We start from the raw sequence: 22,770 nt of genomic DNA, 5'->3' as shown, positions 1-22,770 counted from the left end.
GAGCGATGGAAAATCACACGTCCTCTGGCGCGCCCCTCCCCCTTCCTTTGCTGTGGGGGGCTGGGCTGGTTCAGGGTTCATGCTGTGATCTGCTGTGATCTGCTGTGATCTTAGTGACCTTGGCCGGCCTTTGCGCTTGCAGTGACTTACCCTGGGGAAATTAAAAGGCCATAATACCAGGGTCTCCAGTTTCTGAAAAAAGACCCTGGAAAGGGTTTTGTGCCTTAAAGGCGCTGCTTCCACGTAATCCCACGTGGGAGCCCGCAGCTCACTTTTATTTGTACTTTTCCCAAGAACTGCCATCAGAATGGCTGGGAAATGTCTGGCAAACTAGATGGAGTACAAGTCTGGTTTTAGTTCTGTTTCCTGCAGGGACAGGGAATTTCCGCCCCACCTCCCTGTGGCAGGTTGCCTGGGCCTTTTAGAGGTGTACCACCAGTCTAGAATCCAGTGCCCCCCCTTTTGTGGTTTTGTGGATCGTCAGCCCTCCCTACTCCCCTGGCTGGGTTCCTTCAACAAGCTCAGATCTCTCCAATCATAAAAACTCAAAACTCAACAAAGCCCAAGTCTGCGACAATCCCTGGTCCCCTGCTGGAGAGAGGCCTGACCTCTCCTGTCCTGTCAGAGACAAGTTTGGGGGCAGTGGGTCCCTAGTGAGCTCCAGCTCCAGCTCAGGGCCTCCCCTGAAGCCAGCAGTCTCCTCCCTGGCTCTGAGCACAGCACATCAGACTGCAGCCTAAGTGTCTCGCCCTTGGTGCTGCTCAGCTGACTTTAAGATCTTAGGATCAAGAGATTGGTCTGCATTGTCCAGGCGGGCCCAGCACAGTCCCCAGGTTCCTCGTACGTGGGAGAGGGAGGCTCAAGAGCATCTGTGGCGTGGAAAGACTGGACCAGCCGTGGCTCATCACTTGCTTTGAAGGTGGAGGAAGGGGCCAGGAGCCCCGGTAGGTAGGCACCTCTGGACCTGGGAAAAGCAAGGGAGCAGATTGTCCCCAGAGCCTCCAGAAGGAACGCAGTCCTTCGGACACCTGGATTTTATCCAGTGAGATCTGTTTGGAACTTCTGAACTATGGAACTCTAGGGTAGTACATCTGTATTGTTTCAAGCTGCCAAATCTGTGGTTGTTACAGTGGCAACAGGAAACAGGGAGAAGCCTCTCTGATCAGCCACCTAAAATAGCAAACCTGCCACTGCTTTGAAAAATTATTACATCTTATTTATTTCCTACACAGTTTAATTGTGGATTTTCCCTCTCTCACCAACTAGTTTGCCACTTTGTATTTGCAAAAATCAGGGGTGTGGTAACATACTGATGCATGCCCCACATTCGGTGGTGAGGAAGTGGGGACAGGCACCCTTGATGGGCGAGAAAGGACCACAGGCCGGGCTTCCCTGTGGCTCACAATCTCCAGGCAGGATTCTTGAGGCTTGCAGATGGTCACACTCCTACCGCTCCCTTAAGGGACTTCCTTTAATGTTTTACCACTAGAGCTTTGCTCCTCATAGTGTTGCTTCCCTCTGATCACTGTAAACCCCACCCCACCCCCAAGATACCTGTTAGCGATTATCTTTCAAACCTATGGCCCATACATCTGAGGCTCTCAAGACTAATGTTTTACTAGACAGAAGTAAATAACCTTATCTGCACAGCAGTCAGCCCCTCAAGGTCCTGGAAGCCTTGCTTCTAAATTCCTTCGAGGCTTATGCTCTCCCTAACCCCCACTAGATTATAAATGTAAATATATACATATATAAATATATAAATAAGTTTATTAAAAATTTTTTTAAGATTTTTAAAATTTATTTTATTTGTGGGAGAGAGAGAGTGAGAGAGAGAGAGCACAAGCAGGGGCAGAGAGAGAGGGAGAAGCAGGTCCCCACTGAGCAGGGAGCCCAAACTGGGGCTCCATCCCAAGACCCCAGGATCATGACCTGAGCTGAAGGCAGACGCTTAATGACTGAGCCACTCAAGTGTGCCCTCCTTTTTAGGTTTTTTAATAATATATTTAAATTTATATATTTACTTATATATTTATATAAGTATAAATTCTATAGTTTATAATTATAAACTCAAGTGTACAATCAGTCACTCCTCCCAGTCCCAGTGCACCTCTACCTGCCTGTGGGTCCCGTCCCTGTGCTTTAATAAAAACACCTTTTTTGCACCAAAAACATCTCAAGAAATCTTTCTGGACCATCCACTGCCAGCCCCACATCACCTTCACTGTGGCGGGTACTGGGTGAATCGGCACAGCCTCTAGTCACAAACCCTTTGACTGAGCTCACCTGGCTTCTCAGGTTTACCCGAATATTCTCACACCGAAGAAGGCACCTGAAGGTGAGCACAGGAGTTTAATACAAAAGAGTGGAAACAGAATAAATGTCGGTCAGTTGCCTGTTGATTATACATAAAAATGAAATACAATACAGCTATTTAAAAAGTCAGGATTGGGGTGCTGGTTGGCTCAGTGGTTAAGCATCTGCCTTTGGCTCAGGTCTTGTTCCTGGGAGTCCCAGGATGGAGTCCAGCGTTGGAGAGAGAGGTGAGTCCCCTACTCAGCAGGGAGTCTGCTTCTCCCTCTGTCCTTCATCCCGCTCATGCACACACTCTCTCTCTCAAATAAAGAAATAAAAATCTAGGGGCGCCTGGGTGGCTCAGTCGTTGGGCGTCTGCCTTCGGCTCAGGTCATGATCCCAGGGTCCTGGGATCGAGCCCCGCGTCGGGCTCCCTGCTCTGCGGGAAGCCTGCTTCTCCCTCTCCCACTCCCCCTGCTTGTGTTCCCTCTCTCGCTGTGTCTCTCTCTGCAAAATAAATAAATAAAAATCTTAAAAAAAAAGAAATAAAAATCTAAAAAAAAAAAGCCAGGCTCTTTAGGTACTGGTGTGGAATCATTTCCAAGACTTTTATTTATTTATTTATTTATTTATTTGAGAAAGAATCCAGGTGCAGGAACTGGTGAGTGGTGGGCCATCCTCTGCAGAAGTGAAAGCATGGGGTGGGGGGGCCCCTGTCTGTGGGTGGCCTGCTAAGTAAGAGACCAGATGTGATTTGTTTTGGGGGAGAGAAACTAGAGGCTGGGGTCGGGGGGAGTTTTCATTACTCATCCCTCACTTAATGGCTTAAATTCTGGTTTTCCAGAAGTCATTACATCAAAGATATTTTCATTGTTTTTAATGAAACATCCTGACCCAAGATAGCAATTTTCACAGTTGAGAAAACCTTTCAGTGAAATATTGAGTTGTTTTAGACAAGTTGTAAACGGCAGTTTGGAAGTAAAGAAATGCGGTTTTATGGACCACTGTGAGGAGATGAAGGTTTATTTTACTTTCTGGAGGAGGAAGATGAGGCTCGTGCAGGACACGGGTGGGAAGAGACGTGGGGGCCCTTCTGGGGAAGTTGTGTTCTTTCTACACCATTTCTTCATCCCATTTTCAACCTTCTTGGGTCTCGTAATTATTTTGTCCTCAAATGCCACTTAAAAATAAAGTTATAATGCAGAAAAGTCCCTTTAGGGCAAAAGGTGGGAGATCAGCGGAGACAGCGCCCCTTGCGGCAGACACAGGCGTGGCGGGGACCCCCTCCTCCAGCCGCTGGGGCGCCCGCAGAGCTGCGGTAAGTTACCCACCTGCGCAGACCCGCCACTTGCCCTCCCTGTGCGGGTCTCCGACTAGGATCTGTGGTGTCAGGTAAATGTGAGGGCGCCTTTGCCTCAGAGAGATGCAGAGTCAAAGCAAAGGTTTTGTTTTTATATGTTTTTAAGATTGGAAAAACAAGAGCTCGTTTGTTTTCAGGGAAATGTGCCATCAGATGCAGAGGGAAAGAAGAGGGGAGGGAAGAGGGAGCCCGGGGCAGACGCTTCCCAGTGGGTACGGGCCTTGGAAAGCAGGAGGGCAAGGGGTCCCCCAGCACTCTAGGCCTTCTGTGGATGGAGACTTTGCTTCCACTGCGCCAGGACGCAGGGAGGAGAATTTGGGGTGTCACTGCGTGTAGAACTGGAAATGCAACTCTTGGCTCTCACCGCCGCCGGCATTCTCCGTCTACAGGGTGAACCACAGAGTTATCTTTCTAAAATGGAAACTTGTGGTCTCTCTGTGTGTGTTCAGAATTCTTCGCGAACCCCTTGCAGTCTGCAGGACCGACCTGACATTCCCTCCTGACTCGGGCACACTTGCAGCTTCCAGACTCCCCGTCACATCCCGCGTCTCCCTGTCGGGATGGTGTAGAATTTCAGTCCACAGTCTACCTGGACTTCCTTAAACGCGTCACTCTGTGTCACTCCAGAGCTTAGAAAGCACAAAGGTGCTTAAAAAGTTGTCTGCACTTTGTCTATTTTTACACAATAAATTCTAACAGCTGGAAAGGCGGTAACTAAATGTTTATTTTTGACCAGTTAAATTTCCAATGCGTTGGTTGTTAGGAGCGCACGGGAGGCTCTCCCCTCCTGCTGCTGGCCCGTCGTGGGACCGTGAACGTGGGGTCCTCCCGGAGCCCCCCCCCCCCGCCCCTAGCCATCCCCTCCTCTGCGCCAGTTTGCACCTGTCTCCACCGGCCCTCTCCCCCGCGTATTGCGCTAAAGTGGTTTGTCTCCTCTCCCCTGAGCATCTTTAGAACAGGGAATAAATCGGGCGCTTCTGCATTCTTAGCGAAGTTGCAAGAGCAGACAATACTTCTTGTTTTCTCTTTGAATCCTAGCAGGATGAAAGGATGTGTGTGGACGAGTGAATTCGCTGGGATGAGCGCCTGAGTCTCATCCTTAGGCAGCGAGTGTTTTAAGGTGTATTCCAGCGCCACCTAGAGCTGAAAAACAAAATAGCATAATACGAATTCAAATACCTGCTCGCGCAATTTGCGTGGTGATCAGTTCTTGGGGATTCCTACATAGAAATCTGGCCTCAAGGAAGATCTCCTGGTTTTGGCAGATCAGTTCATCTCACTGATAATAATATCTTTCTGCCTCAAACACTTTGTTGACATATTTAGCAGTCGGAGAGCTGTAGTGGGTTTTAATGTTTGGTGGTGATTTGACCATTGACTTCCTGAACTTTAGTCTGTGAGAGACGGTTGAATTGAACTGTATATGGGTCCTATCATAGGGATGACTTGGGAGAAATACACTATTTTCTTTCTGGTCTGTAATTCCATGCAGAATGAGCCAACTCCATTCTCGTGCCAATGAGCGGTGTGAGTACCACACAAGCTGAACTCTTGGGGGTGCCCCACTGGTCCTGGGGCACACACTTCCATGGCCGTCTCTCCCAGGGCCAGGAGCTCTGTCCTCTGAGCCCATCTGTGGAAGGAGAGAGGAGAAAACCTCTGTCACCTGTCTGCCTGCCACCCAATCACTAAACAATTTGGAGCAGAAAGGCTCATTGTTTCATCTCTAATAGTTGGTAATACAAAAACCTGGATTGCCGCAATCTGACCCTAATTTGTAATTAACAGAATGTGGGGAACACTTTTCCCGTCCTGGGCCAATGCTTAGATATCCTTATGCAACGTGGGCATTTTCATGTCAGCATTTCTAGTTATGGTGAGATGCCTAAAGACTGAATGTTGGAGAGAGAAAACTGGGAAACACTTCTGTTATTTTTCTTCCAGGTCAAATCCAAATGCTCCTATTTATGGAGCCACCTGAGCAATGGTAGAGTCAGGGCAACTTCATGATTTCCAAAACGTTCGCCTACAAAGTGTCTGACCAGCATCACTGGAGGTGAAAGATTGTGTGCCCAAATTTCTCACACACACCGTCTAGCCTTATCATCACTTCCTCCCTGAGCTGGGCAGCAGTGAGGGGCTGCCCAAAGTCACGTCTGAGAGTCGCAGCCACCATGCCAGGACGCTCGAATCCTCCCTGGCTGGAAGAAATTTAAATAGAACTACAGTTTTCAAAGATAGGAAACGTAGAGATTTTTTAGCTTTTCTTCCCTTCCCTTCGCTTTTCTTCTTTCCTTAGCAGAGCCTGAGGAAAGAGCACAGACCGCAAAGAGATGTGTGTTTACGTTCTTCTACTCTGCTAACTAACTGATCGTGGCCAAGTTATTTCACCTCACGTGATCTCATCTCCCTACTAGGAAAATAACTAAATGAGTGAATTCGCTGGGATGAGCGCCTGAGTCTCCCTACTAGGAAAATAACTAAATGATAATTTAGTGACTGACACCTACGACGTGCTAGAACGCCAGGTACAGTTGCATGAGGCGTGCATCGTGCAACCTGAATGTCTCTATGAAGATGCCCAGCCAAAGACCAGTTGCCTTTTTTGTTCCCCAGGCTTTGGTAAAGTATTAGAGTACAGGGGTATCTGGGTGCTTCTCAAGCGACAGAAAGTGTTTTAATTTAAAAAGTGAAGTAAGCCCGGAAACCTGGTACTCCCTGCTCAGGAAGGCGTGCCGGGGAGGGCGGGGCGGGGCGGGGCGGGGCCGGGGCGGAGGGCGTGCCGGGGGAGGGCGGGGCGGGGCGGGGCGGGGCGGAGGGCGTGCCGGGGAGGGCGGGGCGGAGCGGAGGGCGGAGCGGGGGCGGGGTCGGAGCGGAGGGCGGGGCGGGGCGGGGTGGCCCCGCAGCAGAGGAACGCCCCCACCCCCCGCGGGGGAGGGCCTTCGAGTGTTTGTCCGTCTCCGCGGTAACTGCGGCCTCAGCGCGGAGCTGCGGTGCCGGAGCGATGGCCGCGGGCTCGGGGCCCGAGTGTAAGTTGTGTTTGCCGTCTGAGGTGCGTTGGCGGTGCGCTCGCCCAGAGCCGCAGCGGCTCCGGCCCCGGAGGGAAATGAAAACCTCTCTGGTGGCTGCACGTCAGCCCCGGGCCCCAGGGTGTAGGGCTGCGCCTGGGGACGCCGCGCCTCCTCGGAAAGCCCACTGGTCACCCTCAAAGGAACGAGGTCGTGCGCGCGCGCGTGCGTGCGTGTGCGTGCGTGCGCGCGCGTGCGCGTGCGTGCGTGTCCTCTGGGAGGAGGGGGAGGGGTGAGGGGGCGGTTTCCGGACGCCGGGCCGAGTGTGCCTTCTGAAGAGCCACCCGCTGGAGGGCACGCTCCCTGCGCCGCCACCCCGCGGCCCTCCCGGAGCGCCGCCAACCGCGGGACAGCCGTCGCGTTTTTTTAGCTTCCGGCTCCGAAGGCCAGGGTTGCTGGCGTGAGTTTAGGACCCGGAGGCAGGGGGACGTCCCCGGCCCTTTTGACCCCGCCGCCGTCGCTTTCCCACCGCACCGTGGCCTGCACCGTGGCCCCCCTGGGCTGAAATCAGGGTGCCGGCTGGCTGCCTGCCTTTCCCAAGGCTCTGGGACACAGTTTCCTCCAGGACCACCCGGGCGGTTGGCAGGACCCGCTTCCTTGCGGTTGTGGGACTGAGCCCCTGTTCTTGCTGGTTGAGGGAAGGCTCCCTGGCCGGAGCAACACAGTCGGAACGGTGACGTGTTTTGAAAGGAAGTCCCTTGCGGGCAAGGGCATGGCGCACTCCTCGCGCGTTGCTTAGTGGGCAGCCGAGAGCCCGGGCCCGGGCGCGGGCAGCCCACACTGACCGCGGAGCCCTGGCGCCAGCCACCTGCGGCTCCGTCTCCCCCCGCCCCCGTGAAGTGAGGGTGCAGAGGGCGCCCCGCTCCCGTGAGTCCTCGACCATGCGGTTTCTTTCTTTCTTTCTTTTTTTTAAGATTTTATTTATTTATTTGAGACAGAATGGGAGGGAGGAGGGTCGGAGGGAGAAGCAGACCCCCGCCGAGCAGGGAGCCCGATGCGGGGCTCGATCCCAGGACCCTGGGATCATGACCTGAGCCGAAGGCAGTCGCTTAACCGACTGAGCCACCCAGGCGCCCTTTAAAAGATTTTATTTATTTATTTGAGACAAGAGAATGAGAGACAGAGAGCATGAGAGGGGGGAGGGTCAGAGGGAGAAGCAGACCCTCCGCTGAGCAGGGAGCCCAATGTGGGACTCGATCCCGGGACTCCAGGATCATGACCTGAGCCGAAGGCAGTCGCCCAACCGACTGAGCCACCCAGGCGCCCCTATTTATTTATTTATTTGACAGAGACAGAGAGAGAGAGAGAGATTACAAGTAGGCAGGAAGGCAGTGGGAGAGGGAGAAGCAGGCTTCCCGCTGAGCAGGGAGCCCGATGCGGGGCTCCATCCCAGGACCCTGGGATCATGACCTGAGCTGAAGGCAGACGCTTAACCAACTGAGCCACCCAGGCGCCCTTTAAAAGATTTTATTTATTTATTTGAGACAAGAGAATGAGAGACAGAGAGCATGAGAGGGGGGAGGGTCAGAGGGAGAAGCAGACTCCCTGCCGAGCAGGGAGCCCAATGCGGGACTCGATCCCGGGACTCCAGGATCATGACCTGAGCCGAGGGCAGTCGCTTAACCGACTGAGCCACCCAGGCGCCCGACCATGCGGTTTCTGTTCCCCCTGCAATCACTCCACGTACTGGCTGTGTGCATGAAACCCCCCCCCCCTTTTTTAAAGATTTTATTTATTTATTTGACAGAGAGAGAGAGAACACAAGTAGGCAGAGGGAGAGGGAGAAGCAGGCTCCCTGCCGAGCAGAGAGCCTGATGTGGGGCTCGATCCCAGGACCCCGGGATCATGACCTGAGCCGAAGGCAGCCGCTTAACCGACTGAGCCACCCAGGCGCCCGAAAACCCCTTTTTCCTAAAGCCTCTCACTGCTCACGTCTGTCCGGTCTCTGGGCACGTGGTCTAATGGATTTTGCAGTCCTGCTGTTCGAGCGCTTTCGAAGCTCCTCTCGGCTTCGGCTGGCTTCCCCTGCACACCGAGGTCTTCCTCGGGCCGCGCGTGATGCCGCAGTTGTGCGCAGAGCACTTGTCTCTGTGCCGAGCAAAGGTGTTTGGGTAGCGGGAGGGCGAGCTGGTGGGCGCCCACAGACGGGCCCTGTGTACACGGAACATCCGGGCCCATTTTTGCCTCGCAGCATCGGGGTTCGTGGTACTCAACTTTCAAGAACTGCCCCGTAAGATTTAAATTGCGAGGTGACTGCGTGCCCTCGGCAAAACCTGCCACATGGTGGCTGGAAACAGAGAAGGCTCTCGTCTTATTTTGGTAATTCTTAATAAGTACATATTCTATAAAAAGGAGGAGGAAAAAATAGTCGCCAAATAAATCCCTTACAAGTAAATCGGGTGCAGTGCAAAGGAAAGCACCCAACAGCTGTGGGGCCCAGGCACCCGCACCCCGGCTACGCAGCGGGCCGCGGGAATACTTTTACAGCCTTCCAGCCTTTGGAGGTTATTTTTTCTTTAATATGGACGTAAAGAAACTGGAGGCTCTCCTCTGTAATGTTGGGCCGTATGACTGCATTCTTCCATTTGGGATCCCTGGGCACAGGGCAGTGGTGTGCTGTGGGTGACCCCCCCCCCCCCCCAGGGCTGGCTCTCCCTGAATTGTCAAGACTACTTAGTGATTTTCCTGCCTCTTCTGCTGGCCACTAGCCCTCCCCTCACTGTCATCACCCTCCGGCCGTTCCAGTCCTGGGAACCACGCGCCGTATTTGGTTTCTTCTGCTGCTATAACAGATGACCACAGATTTAGTGACTTAAAGCAAACCAAACTTGTCATTGTTCTGGAGGGCAGGAGTCTGGGTTTGCTCTGCTGGGCCCTGCTAGGGTCTCCCTGGGCTGAAATCAGGGTGCCGGCTGGCTACCTTCCTTTCTCAAGGCTCTGGGACACAATTTCCTCCAGGATCACTCAGGCGGTTGGCAGGACCCACTTCCTTGCGGTTGTAGGACTGAGCTCCTGTTCTTGCTGGCTGTCAGCTCCTGGACGCCTCTCTCTAGTGCCTGTGCGTGGGCCCTCCACCCCAGAGCCCCCAACGGCCATGGAATCCTCCTCTCCCTCCAAATCTCTCTGACTCTCCTTCTGCCACTTCTCCCTTCTGAGCCCAGTGAGAGAAGGTTCTCTGCTGTGAGGGACCCATGGGATCAGACTGGGCCCACCCGGGTAATTCTGGATAATCTCTTTATTCCAAGGTCATAACTTTAATGAAATCTGCAAAGTCCCTTTGCCAAGAGCATAGAATTAGACGGACCCATTAATCTGCTTTCCATGTCCAACCAGTTTAAGATAATTAATGTACGGTGTGGTTTTCCCTTCCTCGCTCCAGCACCGTAGATGTGTGCTTCTCCCACAGCTCCTACCTTCTCCCTATCGCGTAGCTCATTCCCTACTGGACTTTCAGATTGCTGCTGGGGAATCCGAGGGAGACAGCAGTGTGGTACAGAGTAAAATTTTACCTTATTATTTAAAATTCTAAAAATATGACTTCTTTTCCACATTTATTCATGAAACAAAACAGATACTCTTGGTCTTTTTCTGAAGATGCCGATGTTAATAAAACAGTTTCTTCCCTTGAGGAAAAGTAGAAATCACAGGAGAAGAGCATTACAGTTGGTGGCCAGTACAAAACCATCCGCAGAATTCAGGGAAGAGAGCTTAAAATCTTGAGAAGAGTTGTAAACATCCTACAGGTGATTAACATGGGGGAGGACCAAACAGCCACAGGGAGAGGATCTGCACAGAGGGGCCCCACATGGATTCTTTTAGGAGTTCAAGCACCCAACCTGGCCTGCCCTGTTCCCCAAGGCTCTGGGGCTCTCCTCTGGCCATACCTGCCCCACAGGGCAAGGAGTCTGTGGGGCTGGGGATTGGCCTGCTCTTTTCCCTGAATTTTTGCCTCTAACACATACCACAAGGATGTTTGCTGACTTAAGTCTGGAGGTGAGGGAGACAGCACAAGATGTCTATGGGATTCCAAGGTTCCCTGAGATCGCATAACACAGGAAAGTGACTTGTAATAATTTTGACATTAAAGACCTACTGCTTCTGTCTTGGAAAAGATGAACCACCAAAAACAACATCCTGTATTTAAAAATGTCAAATGCTGATGTTTGAAGTATTTATTAATTTAAACCTAGTCCAAAAAACCTATTACTATGTCTTATCAATATCTATTCAACATTGGTTTGGTTTTACTTAAAATGAATTTGTTTCCCAATTATTTGGTAAAGAATGACATTTTCCAATGAATTATTTCAACCTTTTCTGTTCTTTTTCTGTCAGTTTGAGATGGCAGAATATACAAATAAACAATGTTTCCAGGTAGAAAAGAAATTAAAATATTTATTGCCAGTATGGGATCCCTGGTACGTATTGTAAGAACTTGGCAGAGAGAAATGGAATCCAGATTCTCTGAATCTAGTGAAGCAAGTCTTGTTGCAATCTAAAGAGAAATATTCTAAGTAGGAAAATGATTTTGCTAATTTTCTGGTGCTTTTAAATCCTTTCCGGGAATAAAATAAACACAACTGAGCTGCCTCCTCCTCCCACTTTCCAAAGAGAATGGGAATAATGCATGTGATGGTGGATTTTAGGTGTCGCCTTAGCTAGGCCACAGTGCCCAGATATTTGGTCACATTTCATTCTGGATATTTCTGTTGAGGCTGTTTGTTGGATGAAATTAACATTTATATCAGTAGACTTTGAGTAAAGCAGATTGCTCTCTGAAATGTGGGTGGGCCTCATCTAATCTGTTGAAGACCTCATAGAGTAAAGACTGACCTCCCCAGAGCAAGAGGGAATTCTCTAGCAGAAAGCCTTGGGCATGAAGTGGGTGGGTATCCAGCATGCTGACCATCGTGCAGATTTTGGACTTGCCAGAGGGCATAACCATGTGAGCCAATTCCTTGTAACAAATCTCTTTACATATTCTCTCTCTCTCTATCGTATTGGTTCTGTCCTCTGGAGAAGCCCAACAAATACAATGTGTGTTTAGTATCTTCTTTAAGTGTTTCTGCCTTTGATGAATTATGATTGACTGTCTTGAAAGATGGTTCTAGGGCGCCTGGGTGGCTCAGTTGGTTAAGCGACTGCCTTCGGCTCAGGTCATGATCCTGGAGTCCCGGGATCGAGTCCCGCATCGGGCTCCCTGCTCGGCGAGGAGCCTGCTTCTCCCTCTGACCCTCCCCCCTCTCATGTGCTCTCTCTCATTCTCTCTCTCTCAAATAAATAAATAAAATCTTTAAAAAAAAAAAAAAAAGAAAGAAAGATGGTTCTATTAATATTTTAACATTTTATAAGTGGTTTCTTTGAAGTAATAAGCTGATCAATAGGGAGAAATTCTCAAGAATCCCACTGCTGGAAGTATTTGCTCTGATATCTGACCACACAGATGGGAAAGGTTGATTTGTCTCTTCATGGGACAAGGCAAAGGGAGACTGTGCTCTGGGTTTGGCAACATCCCTGAGATGGAGAGAACTCTGGGACGGCTCAAGTTTCCCTGACCTCCGGTGCGTACTTGGCATAGTCCTCAAGACTTTGAACATGAGGAGAGAGTGCTCTGTGATTGTGCTATGTCCCATAGCACCAGTGACCTCAAGACAGGTAGCGTGTTGGGTGGGCCTAACCTAATCACATGAAGCTGGTCCTAGAGGAGGGTCAGAGGTTAGGGGCATGAGAAGTATGTGAAGGGGACTCAGGGATGAGGGGTGCATGTGTTCAGGGATGAGGGTAGTCACTGGGAGCTTAGAGTGACCCCCACCAACAGCCAACCAGGAAGTGGGGACCTCAGTCCTACAACCACAAGGAGTTGGATTCTGTCAACAACAGGAATAAGCCTGGAAGCAGGTTTTCTCCCAAAGCTTCCCAGACCTCAACCAGGCCCACATTTTGTTATCTGTGTTGTAATATCCTGAGCAGAGAACCTAACTCCTTCATGCTGGAGTTCGGTCCCATAGAACCGTGATCTAATACATGGGTTTGAAGCTACTTAGTTTATGATAATTTGTTACACAGTGATAGAAGTGATTCTACTTCTTCATATTCTCTGGGCCTTTCTTTTCTTAGGTGAAAACAGAGGAAATCATGTGTCCTGATTTATTGTCATTACATGCATTGGTCAGGGAAAAGGGTTTGGATGTGGCATAGTTCCCAGAAAGTCCTCCCCTGCATTACTCAGGTGCTAGTGGAATAAGAGAGATGATCCAGCAGTTTGGGTAAAAATGTTGTATTCAGGAATCAGTTCTGCCACTTGTTAGGTGTCTGGACCTGGGTGGGTCCCAGAACTCCTTCTCAGCTTCCCTTTTACAAAATAGGGGCAAAACCAGTTATAGATGGAATCCTTGTGAGGACCAGCGGGTGTGACAGGGTTATGGGCCTGGGTAATGCCCAGTCTGTGGGAGTTCAGAACGGGCCCTTGAGGGCTCCGATGGGCCTACTTTACCACTCTGCTGCCAGTGTCCATCCCTGTTCGGGTGACATGGTGGGACAGATCTGCTTATTCTTTCCTCCAGGGTTCTCTGGGAAGGTGAAGCTGTGGGCTAGCTGCTTCGTGGCCCTCACAGCGCATGGCCAAAAAGAAATCTCATGTTGAAGTCTGGGCCAACTCATGTTCTACCAGAAAAATTTCATAAGGTGTTCCTTGTCCTAGAGTCCTTTCTTAAAATAGATACCATTTATGGAGTATCTGTTCCAGGCCATGGGCTTCTCTGCCAAATGCAGTTTCATTTAGCTGTCAATCAATCCTTTTGAGTAGGATGATTATCCTGATCTTGCAGAGGAAGAAACTGTGATTCAGAGAGATTATGTAAGCTCTATGAGATCACATGGTTAGGAAACTGACTCAAAAAGCCATGTTTTTAGAGTTTTATGTCCTGGACCATGTGCCCAAGTGGAGCCCTACCACTGGGATATGTGAGAAGCAGGGACCTTTGTGGAAGGAGCTGGGGTCCCCATCAACTTACCCACAGGTTTTACTCTGTGGCTCCTTATCTTCCTACAAGTGGGGGTGGGAGCAGAAGGGGTGACTGGCTCAGCAGTCACTGAGGGGTTTGATCAGGGACTCTGAGACCTTTCAATATTAAGAGAGAAAGAAAAACATTTTGTAGGGGTGAATGTCTCTAAGTGCCATCATTATGAATCGTAATTACACTGTTAAAACTTTCCTTTCAGAACTTTTGCTAATATGGTAAGAAACCATCAAAAGTCCCTCCCCCCTTCTTCCTGGCTTTGAAGGGCCCTGGAGGGACTCCTACCCTCCCTCCCTCCCTCCCTCCCTCCCTCCATCCCTTCCTTCCTTCCTTCCTTCCTGGTTTTATTTTTAAGTAATCTTCACACCCAACATGGGGTTCAAACCTACAACCCCAAGATCAAGAGTTGCATGCTCTATGGACTGAGCAGGCCAGGTGTCCCTGCAGGGCCCTGGGCTTTCTGATCAGAACTGCACATCATGTGTATCTAGCAGTCCTCTGTTTGCAGCCAGGCCTGGCCTGTGTGCTGTTTTCTGTCTGTGTCTGTCGGCTCCTCCTCTGGGAATGAGATATGCCAGCTCAGCAAATGCACACAGCTGTCTTACTGTCTTATTATGGAACTAATATTTAATAATCTTATTATCTTTTCTGACCAGTTTACATGAGGTGGAAGCACTGTGAGGTGCAAGGTGATAGGACTTTATGCAATCTAACGAAACTACTGAACAAACTTCAGAAAGATCACAGAGATGACATCTATCTCTACACCTCTGGGCACTTGAATTCCAATAAGCTCTACAGGCCACCTGAGACAATCCTATATCACTGGCCCAATGCCAATAGACCAAAAGGGGAAAAAATCTTCAAAATAGAAAGGCCATCTGATAAGAAGATTGCAAAGATGAAAGATGCTTTGGCTTATTTTGCCATCAATACAGCTCTGAGTCCAAAAGATGCCCAGACCACACCACTATTCAGGTATTTGAACCCTCTGGAGCATATTTCCCACACTTCAGAAGAGGACTTCTTTCCAAGGAAGGCTCTAGGAAGAGAGGCTTCTCCAGAACTGCGGAGGAGAGAAGAGCTGAGACTGCCAGAGATGAAGGTTCTCAAGTACAGAACAGTGGAGTCCAGCCGTCAGTGTGTGATGTCTCCCCGACCCAAGGATGAGTACCGGTACATCAGCTCCTACTTAGCTGGCATAACAAAGGCAGACAAGTATAAGAAGTTCCTGTGTTTCCAAAAAGAAGTTCTTGCAAAGCAAGATCTCACGAAGCACGATTTCACTGGGATCAAGGCAGCAATATGCCATGAAAAGAAGTTGGAACAGGTAAGGAGGGTGATTTTGCAGTGCTGTGGGGAAACTGCTGTAGTCCTAGGTTTCTAAATGTTGTGGGTGGAGACCCACATTCAGGCACCTCCTTTACATTTCCAGCTAGAAAATAGTGTACCTACCAGTTCTGACATGATGTAGATGATAACGGAGAAGTAAAGGAAGGCTAAGTCTGGAAACAGGTCAGTTGGAGGTAACTTCATAGGCAGAGCATCAGATGCTGCCTGGCAGCTGTGGTACATACAATGTTCATGGATAGCAGACATATCTGACGAAAGGTTTGCCTAACTCACTACGGAAGCATGTGAGGGGAGAGTGAGGTGGGAGTAGACGGTTAGGTAACGTAGGTACAGTCTGCTTGGAGTCACCCATGTCTGTGGAAGGTGGTTAGCATGATGGGAGGAGCTTTGGTGAACTCCCAGGGGCTGTGAGTCGTGCACAGTGACCGCAGATGTGATGCAAGGGTGAGAATGCCAGAATGGAAGAAATAGCAGCATACCTGAGAAATAACCAAACCTGATGAGGGTTTTGGCTGAGAGGGCTAATGGAAAGAGGAAGACCCTGGGGACATTGTGGACAAGTACAGGATGTAATGGAGTGAATAAAGAAAACATAGACCAACGCCTTTGAAAACAGTGCAATCAGACCTTCTCAGCACTGCTCAGAGGGAATGAGATGCACCTTGGTTTGCTGCCTGGCTCTGTCCAGACCCAGTTCTGGAGTGGTGGGAGATGGACCCTCTGATAGAAAGCCCCATGGAAATTCTTATTCCTCTACCGAGAAGCTATTTGGAAAGAAAAATGAAGACATCTTAAAATGGCTGGTTCTCTTTATCCACCAGGAGCTCCAGAAAGTGTGCGTGTGTGACCCTCAGCAGTTCAACAGACTGCACGTCTTCAGAGAAGTCTTTGAAGATATTTGCAATAGTTCTTTGATATTTGGTGATATCTTGAAAGAAGTTAAGGTAATAAAAAATGTTTATTTCCCACATAACCACTGAGAGCCACATATGATGCTTTGCACACAGGATCGCATTTCTCACAGAAATTCTGCCAAATATCATGGCCTCCATTCTACAGATGACGAAAATCATTTGCAGACTCAAAGTAACGTGCATATAGCCACATAAATCACAAGTGGGCCCATGTGAATAAACAACCAGCTAGCTCACTCCTTAAGCCCATTTTCCCCCCACTAAAGCTTCCCAATTATTTATAGGCTTTTCTAAATTGTACATATGTAACATATAAACTTTTATAATTATGCATAATTATTTCATATACATTCCTATGGAATTATAAGTTTGCTGTGATTTCATGATATCAAAGCTGAGTTGAAATGAGGTTGCTTCCATATCTTTTCTATTGCCTAAGGCCTAAATAAGAGCAGCCATACAGTGGCCTGTTCTCCAGAGAACATCCCCAAACCTAGGGAGTAATCCCTGGCAGGTGAGCAGGACCCACAGAGCATCTGTATGGCAGGAGATCATGTGTTGTATGTGTGTCAAGGTATTTTAGGATGCTATTCTGAGGTGATCAACAGTTAACCCTCAAATGTGCTGCAAAGTTGGTGAGATTTTATACACTTTATTGCATGTATTACTGGTTTTATACTGAAGGAACATTTTATAATTTTTGAAATGATCTGAACCGACATCCTTAACTTCTATATTATTTATCCCTGCAAAGAAACTTACCTTGTGATATAACACATTTTCAGTGGATTTTTTTTTTTTTGTACAGGATGAATATGAACTCTACATGGCAATACTTCTGCGGTCCCACTCCCCATCACAGTGTAAGGTAACAGCTGATCCTCCAGGTGTCTAAATAAAGCCTATTTCTTCATTGCTTCATATTTCATGAGTAGGAGAAAGCATTCTGAATCCAAGAAGCCCCGTTTGTGCCTCTACAGCTGAAGGACACCGTGGGTAAAGAATTTACCTCCTGCCCACAGTGAGAGTGAGCGGTGGGGTGAGGGGGGGCATACACATTTCCTGTGTTTTGCCAATGTCTCTGGCCACCCACTGTCAGTGATCTCTCTGGCTGATTCCTCTGTAACCCAGTCCTCACCTGACTGTTTTCCTCAGCATTGATCCTCTCTTTTCTCCCTCTCACCCTGGTTATGAGATACATTTGCATACCCTTACACTGATGACCCCTAGCTCTGTATATGTCACTCAGATATTTCCTGGGAGTTCCAGATTATACCTGTTTCCAGCTTCTTGCTGGACGTTGACACTTAGGTGTCCAAAGCAGGCAGATTACAGACCTAAAAATAGGGAGATTATCCAGAATTACCTGGGTGGGCCCAATCTGATCCCATGGGTCCCTCACAGCAGAGAACCTTCTCTGGTTGGGCTCAGAAGGGAGAAGTGGCAGAAGGGGAGTCGGAGAGATTTGGAGGGAGAGGAGGATTCCATGGCCGTTGGGGGCTCTGGGGTGGAGGGTCCACACACAGGCGTCCAGGAGCTGACAGCCAGCAAGAACAGGAGCTCAGTCCTACAACCGCAAGGAAGTGGGTCCTGCCAACCGCCTGAGTGATCCTGGAGGAAATTGTGTCCCAGAGCCTTGAGAAAGGAAGGTAGCCAGCCGGCACCCTGATTTCAGCCCAGGGAGACCCTAGCAGGGCCCAGCAGAGCAAACCAGACTCCTGCCCTCCAGAATGGCGATGACAAGTTTGTGTTAGGCCACAAAATTTGTGATGACTGTGTAAAACTCAGAAAATACCCCATAAATATCTCAAAATAGAGTTTCCAACACTGTTTTTAAGCTGTCCTTTATCGAACTTTAGCTATTGTAGGGTGTGCTTGTGATGCTCATCTCTCTGGTGCCTCCCAGTGGCCTGGATTCCACATCTTCCCTGCATTTTCCCCATGAGTCAGCTGTGCTCGGCTGAATAGTGTCCTCCAAAACATTATGTCCACTTGGAAGCTGTGAGTGTGACCTTACTGGGAAATAGGGTCTGTGCAAATACAATCAAGTGAGGATGAGGTCGTTGGGCTGACTGGTGTAGTTCTGGTAGTTCTATTTTTTAACTTTTTGAGGAATATCCGTACTGTTTTCCAGAGTGGCTACACCAGTTGGCATTCCCACCAACAGTTTAACAGCGTTCCCCTTTCTCCACAACCCCACCAATATCTTGTTTCTTGTGTTGTTGATTTTAGCCATTCTGATAGGTGTGAGGTGATATCTCATTGTAATTTTGATTTTGCATTTCCCTGATGGTGAGTAGTGTTGAGCATCTTTTCATGTCTGTTGGCCATCTGGATGTCTTCTTTGGAGAAATGTCATTCATTTCTTCTGGCCATTCTTATAAAAGATTTATTTATTAATTTTAGAGAGAGAGAGTGAGTGCACGAGCAGGAGAGGTAGGGAGAGAGAGACTCTGAAGGAGTCTCCACGCTGAGCGTGGAGCCCGATGTGGGCCTCCATCCCATGACCCTGAGATCACGACCTGAGCTGAAACCAAGAGTCAGATGCCTAAGTGACTGCCCCACCCAGGCTCTCCCCTTCTGCCCATTTTTAATTGGATTATTTGGCTTTTTTGAGTATTGAGTTGTAATTCTTTATATGTCTTGGATACTAACCACTTGTTGGATATGTCATTTGCAAATATCTTCTCCCATTCCGTAGGTTGTCTTTATTTTTGTTGATTATCTCCTTCACTGTACAGAAGCTTTATTTTGATATAGTGCCAATATTTTATTTTTCCTTTTATTTCCCTTGCCTCAGGAAACATCTAGAAAAACGTTGCTAGGGCCGATGTCAGAGACCTTACTGCCTGTGCTCTCTTCTAGGACTTTTATGACTTCAGGTCTCACATTTAGGTCTTTAATCCATTTTGAATTTATTTTTGTATATGGTATAAGAAAGTGGTCCAGTTTCCTTTTTTCCAACGTAGCTGTCCAGTTTTCCCAACACCATTTGTTGAAGAGACTATCCTTTTCCCATTGACTATTCTTTCCTGCTTTGTCAAAGATTAACTGACCATATAATTGTGGGTTTGTTTCTGGGCTTTCTATTTTGTTCCATTGATCTATGTGTCTATTTTTGTGCCAGTACCAGACTGTTTAGATTACTACAGCTCTGTAATATAACTTGAAGTCTGGAATTGTGATACTTCCAGCTTTGCTTTTCTTTTTCAAGATTGACTTGGCAATTTGGATTTTTTGTAGTTCCATATAAATTTTAGGATTTTAAAAATTCTAGTTCTGTGGAAAATGCTATTGGTATTTTGGTAGGGATTGCATTAAATCTGTAGATTGCTTTGGGTAGTATAGACATTTTAACAATATATTTTCTTCTAATCCATGAGCATGGAATGTCTTTCCATTTCTTTGTGTCCTCTTCAATTTCTTTCATCAATATTTTAGTTTTCAGAGTTCAGGTCTTTTACCTCTTTGGTTAGGTTTATTCTAGGTATCTTATTATTTTTGGTGCAATTGTAAATGGGATTATCTTCTTAATTTCTTTTTCTGCTGCTTCATTATTAGTATATAGAAATGCAACAGATTTCTGCACATTGATTTTGTATCTTGCAACTTTATTGAATTCCTTTATCTGTTCTAGTAGTTTTTTGGTGATCTTTACGGTTTTCTATATATAGTAGCATGGCATCTACAAATAGTGAGTTTTACATCTGCAGTTTGGATGCCTTTTATTTTTTTGTTGTCTCATTGCTGTGGCTAGGAATTCTAGTACTGTTTTGAATAAAAGTGGTGAGAGTGGACATCCTTGTCTTGTTCCTGACATTAGAGGGGAAGCTCTCAGTTTTTCCCCATTGAGTATGATGTTCAGTATATATTTTTTTATATGTGGCCTTTATTATGTTGAGGTATGTTCCCTATAAACCTACCTGAGGGCTTTTATCATGAATGAATGTTATACTTTGTCAAATGCTTTTTCTGCATCTATTGAAATAATCTTACGGTTTTTATCCTTTCTTTTATTGATGTGATGTATCACATTGACTGATTTGCAAATATTGAACCACTCTTGCATGCTGGGAATAAATCCCTCTTGATTGTGGTGAATGATTTTTTAAATGTATTGTTGGATTTGGTTTGTTAGCATTTTGTTGAGGATTTTTTTTTTAAAGGTTTTATTTATTTATTTGACAGAGAAAGACATAGCGAGAGAGGGAACACAAGCTGGGGAGTGGGAGAGGGAGAAGCAGGCTTCCCGTGGAGCAGGGAGCCCGATGCCGGGCTCGATCCCAGGACCCTGGGATCATGACCTGAGCCAAAGGCAGACGCTTAATGACTGAGCCACCCAGGCGCCCCAAGGATTTTTTTTTTTAAAAGATTTTATTTATTTACTTGTCAAAGAGAAGGGGAGAGAATGAGTGGTGGTGGGGGAGGAGCAGAGCAAGAAGCAGGCTCCCCGCTGAGTAAGGAGTCCCATGTGGGACTTGATCTCAGGATCCTGGGATCATGACCTGAGCTGAAGGCAGATGCTTAACCAACTGAGTCACCCAGGCGTCCCTGCTGAGTTTTTTTTTTTTTTTTTTTTTTTTTAAGATTTTATTTATTTGAGAGAGAGAGAGAGCACAAGCAAGCACGGGCAAGTGAGGGGCAGAAGGAGAAGCAGACTCCCTGCTGAGCAGGGAGCCTGATGCGGGGCTCGATCCTGGGACTCTGGGATCATGACCCAAGCTGAAGCAGACGCTTAACCAACTGAGCCATCCAGGCATCATGTTGAGTATTTTTTTTTTAAAGATTTATTTATTTATTTGACAGAGACACAGCGAGAGAGGGAACACAAGCAGGGGGTGTGGAAGAGGGAGAAGCAGGCTTCCCATGGAGCAGGGAGCCCGATGACCCTGGGATCATGACCTGAGCTGAAGGCAGACGCTTAACCGACTGAGCCACCCAGGCACCCCTCATTTTGGGTATTTTTACATCTATGTTCATCAAAGATACTGGCCTGTAGTTCTTTTTTGTTGTTGTTGTTTGGTGGTGATGTCTTTATCTGCTTTGGGTATCAGGGTAATGCTGGCCTCATATAATGAATTTGGAAGTTTTCCCTCCTCTTCCATGTTTTGGAATAGTTTGAGAAAATAATACTAACTCTTCTTTAATATTTTGGTAGAATTCAGCTGTGAAGCCAAACGATCATGAACTTTTGTTTGTTGAGAGTTTTTTGATTACTGATTCAATCTCCTTTTTGGTACTTAGTCTATTCAAATTTTCTATTTCTTCCTGCTTCAGTTTTGGTAGGTTATATGTTTCTAGGAATTTATCCATTTCTTTTAGTTTGTCCAATTTGTTGGCATATAGTTTTTCATAATATTCTCTTATAATTGTTTGTATTTCTGTGATGTTGGTGGTTCTTCCTCCTCTTTCATTTGTAATTTTATTTATTTATTTATTTATTTATTTATTTATTTATTTATTTATTTCAGATTTATTTATTTGTTTTGAGAGAGAGAGGAAGAGCAATAATCTCGAACAGACTTCCCACTGAGCACAGAGCCTGATGTGGGGCTCAATTTTACGCCCCTGAGATCATGACCTGAGCCAAAATCAAGAGTTGGAGGCTTTAAAAAAAAAAAAAAAACAAAGAAGAAAAAGAGGGCGCCTGGGTGACTCAGTCGGTTAAGCGTGTGTGTTTGGCTCAGGTCATAATTCCAGGGTCCTGGGATTGAATCCCATGTCGGGCTCCCTACTCTTCGGGGAGTCTGCTTCTCCCTCTTCCCCTACCCCCCACTTGCTCTCTTAATCGCTCTCTTGCTCTCTCACTCTTTCTCAAATAAATGGGTAAAATCTTAAAAAAAAAAAAGAAAAGAATTGGAGGCTTAACCAACTGAGCCACCCAGGCATCCTCTGTAATTTTATTTTATCAATTTTTGTTGTGCTGTTTTTCAAAGAACCAGCTCCTGATTTCATTTATTTGTTCTACTTTTTTTTTTTTTTAAAGATTTTTATTTATTTGTTTAACACAGAGAGAGAGAGCACAAGTAGGCAGAGCAGCAGAGAGAGGGAGAGGGAGAAGCAGGCTCTCCGCCGAGCAGGGAGCCCGATGCGGGGCTTGATCCCAGGACCCTGGGACCATGACCTGAGCCGAAGGCAGACGCTTAACAACTGAGCCACCCAGGCGCCCCTACTTTTTTTTTTCTTTAAGTTTCTATAGCATTTATTTCTGCTCTAATCTTTATTATTTCCTTCCTTCTACTGGTTTTTGGTTTTGTTTGTTGTTATTTTTTCTAGCTCCTTTAGGTGTAAGGTTAGGTTGTTTATTTGAGATTTCTTTTTGCCTTTTGAGGTAGGCCTGTATTGCTATAAACTTCCCTCTTAGAATAGCTTTTGCTGCATCCCAGAGGTTTTGGATCGTGTGTTTTCATTTTCATTTGTTCCCATGTACTTTTGGATTTCTTCCTTGATTTCTTGGTAAACCTATTCATTGTTTAGTGGCATGTTACTTAACCTCCATGTATTTGTGGTCTTCCTGGATTTTTTCTTGTAGTTGATTTCTTGTTTCATAGCATTGTGGTCGGAAAAGCTGCATAGTATGACTTTGATCTCTTTGAATTGTTGATACTTGTTTTGTGGCCCAATATGTGATCTATTCTGGAGAATGTTCCATGTACACCTGAGAAGAATGTGTATTCTGATGTTTTAGGATAGAATGTTCTAAATATATCTGTTAAATCCACCTGGACCAATGTGTCATTCAATGCCATTGTTTCCTTGTT

General features: G+C 47.2%; 1 protein-coding gene across 5 annotated transcripts in view; it reads left to right on the top strand.

Moving 5' to 3' along the window:
- Positions 1 to 6,599: 6,599 nt before the first annotated feature.
- The window catches only part of CUNH6orf118 (chromosome unknown C6orf118 homolog), a 43,087-nt gene continuing 26,916 nt past the window's right edge, over positions 6,600 to 22,770 (top strand). For 3 of the 5 annotated variants that reach the window (XM_034992029.1, XM_034992026.1, XM_034992027.1), the window contains exons 1-4: positions 6,600 to 6,684; positions 14,399 to 15,072; positions 15,917 to 16,039; positions 16,818 to 16,877. In XM_034992029.1, the coding sequence (XP_034847920.1) occupies positions 6,660 to 6,684; positions 14,399 to 15,072; positions 15,917 to 16,039; positions 16,818 to 16,877 (882 nt within the window). In that variant the 5' untranslated portion in view covers positions 6,600 to 6,659. Of the gene's footprint in view, positions 6,685 to 7,021; positions 7,124 to 7,487; positions 7,591 to 14,398; positions 15,073 to 15,916; positions 16,040 to 16,817; positions 16,878 to 22,770 lie in introns of those variants that run through there. The other 2 variants (XM_034992030.1, XM_034992028.1) reach the window with 2 other exon arrangements.

The sequence above is a fragment of the Mirounga leonina genome, unplaced genomic scaffold, assembly GCF_011800145.1.
Source record: "Mirounga leonina isolate KUSES-001 unplaced genomic scaffold, KU_Mleo_1.0 Mir_54, whole genome shotgun sequence".
Lineage (NCBI taxonomy): Eukaryota > Metazoa > Chordata > Mammalia > Carnivora > Phocidae > Mirounga > Mirounga leonina.
The sequence above is the reverse complement of the archived record's forward strand: the minus strand, read 5'-3'. Positions and strand labels throughout refer to the sequence as shown.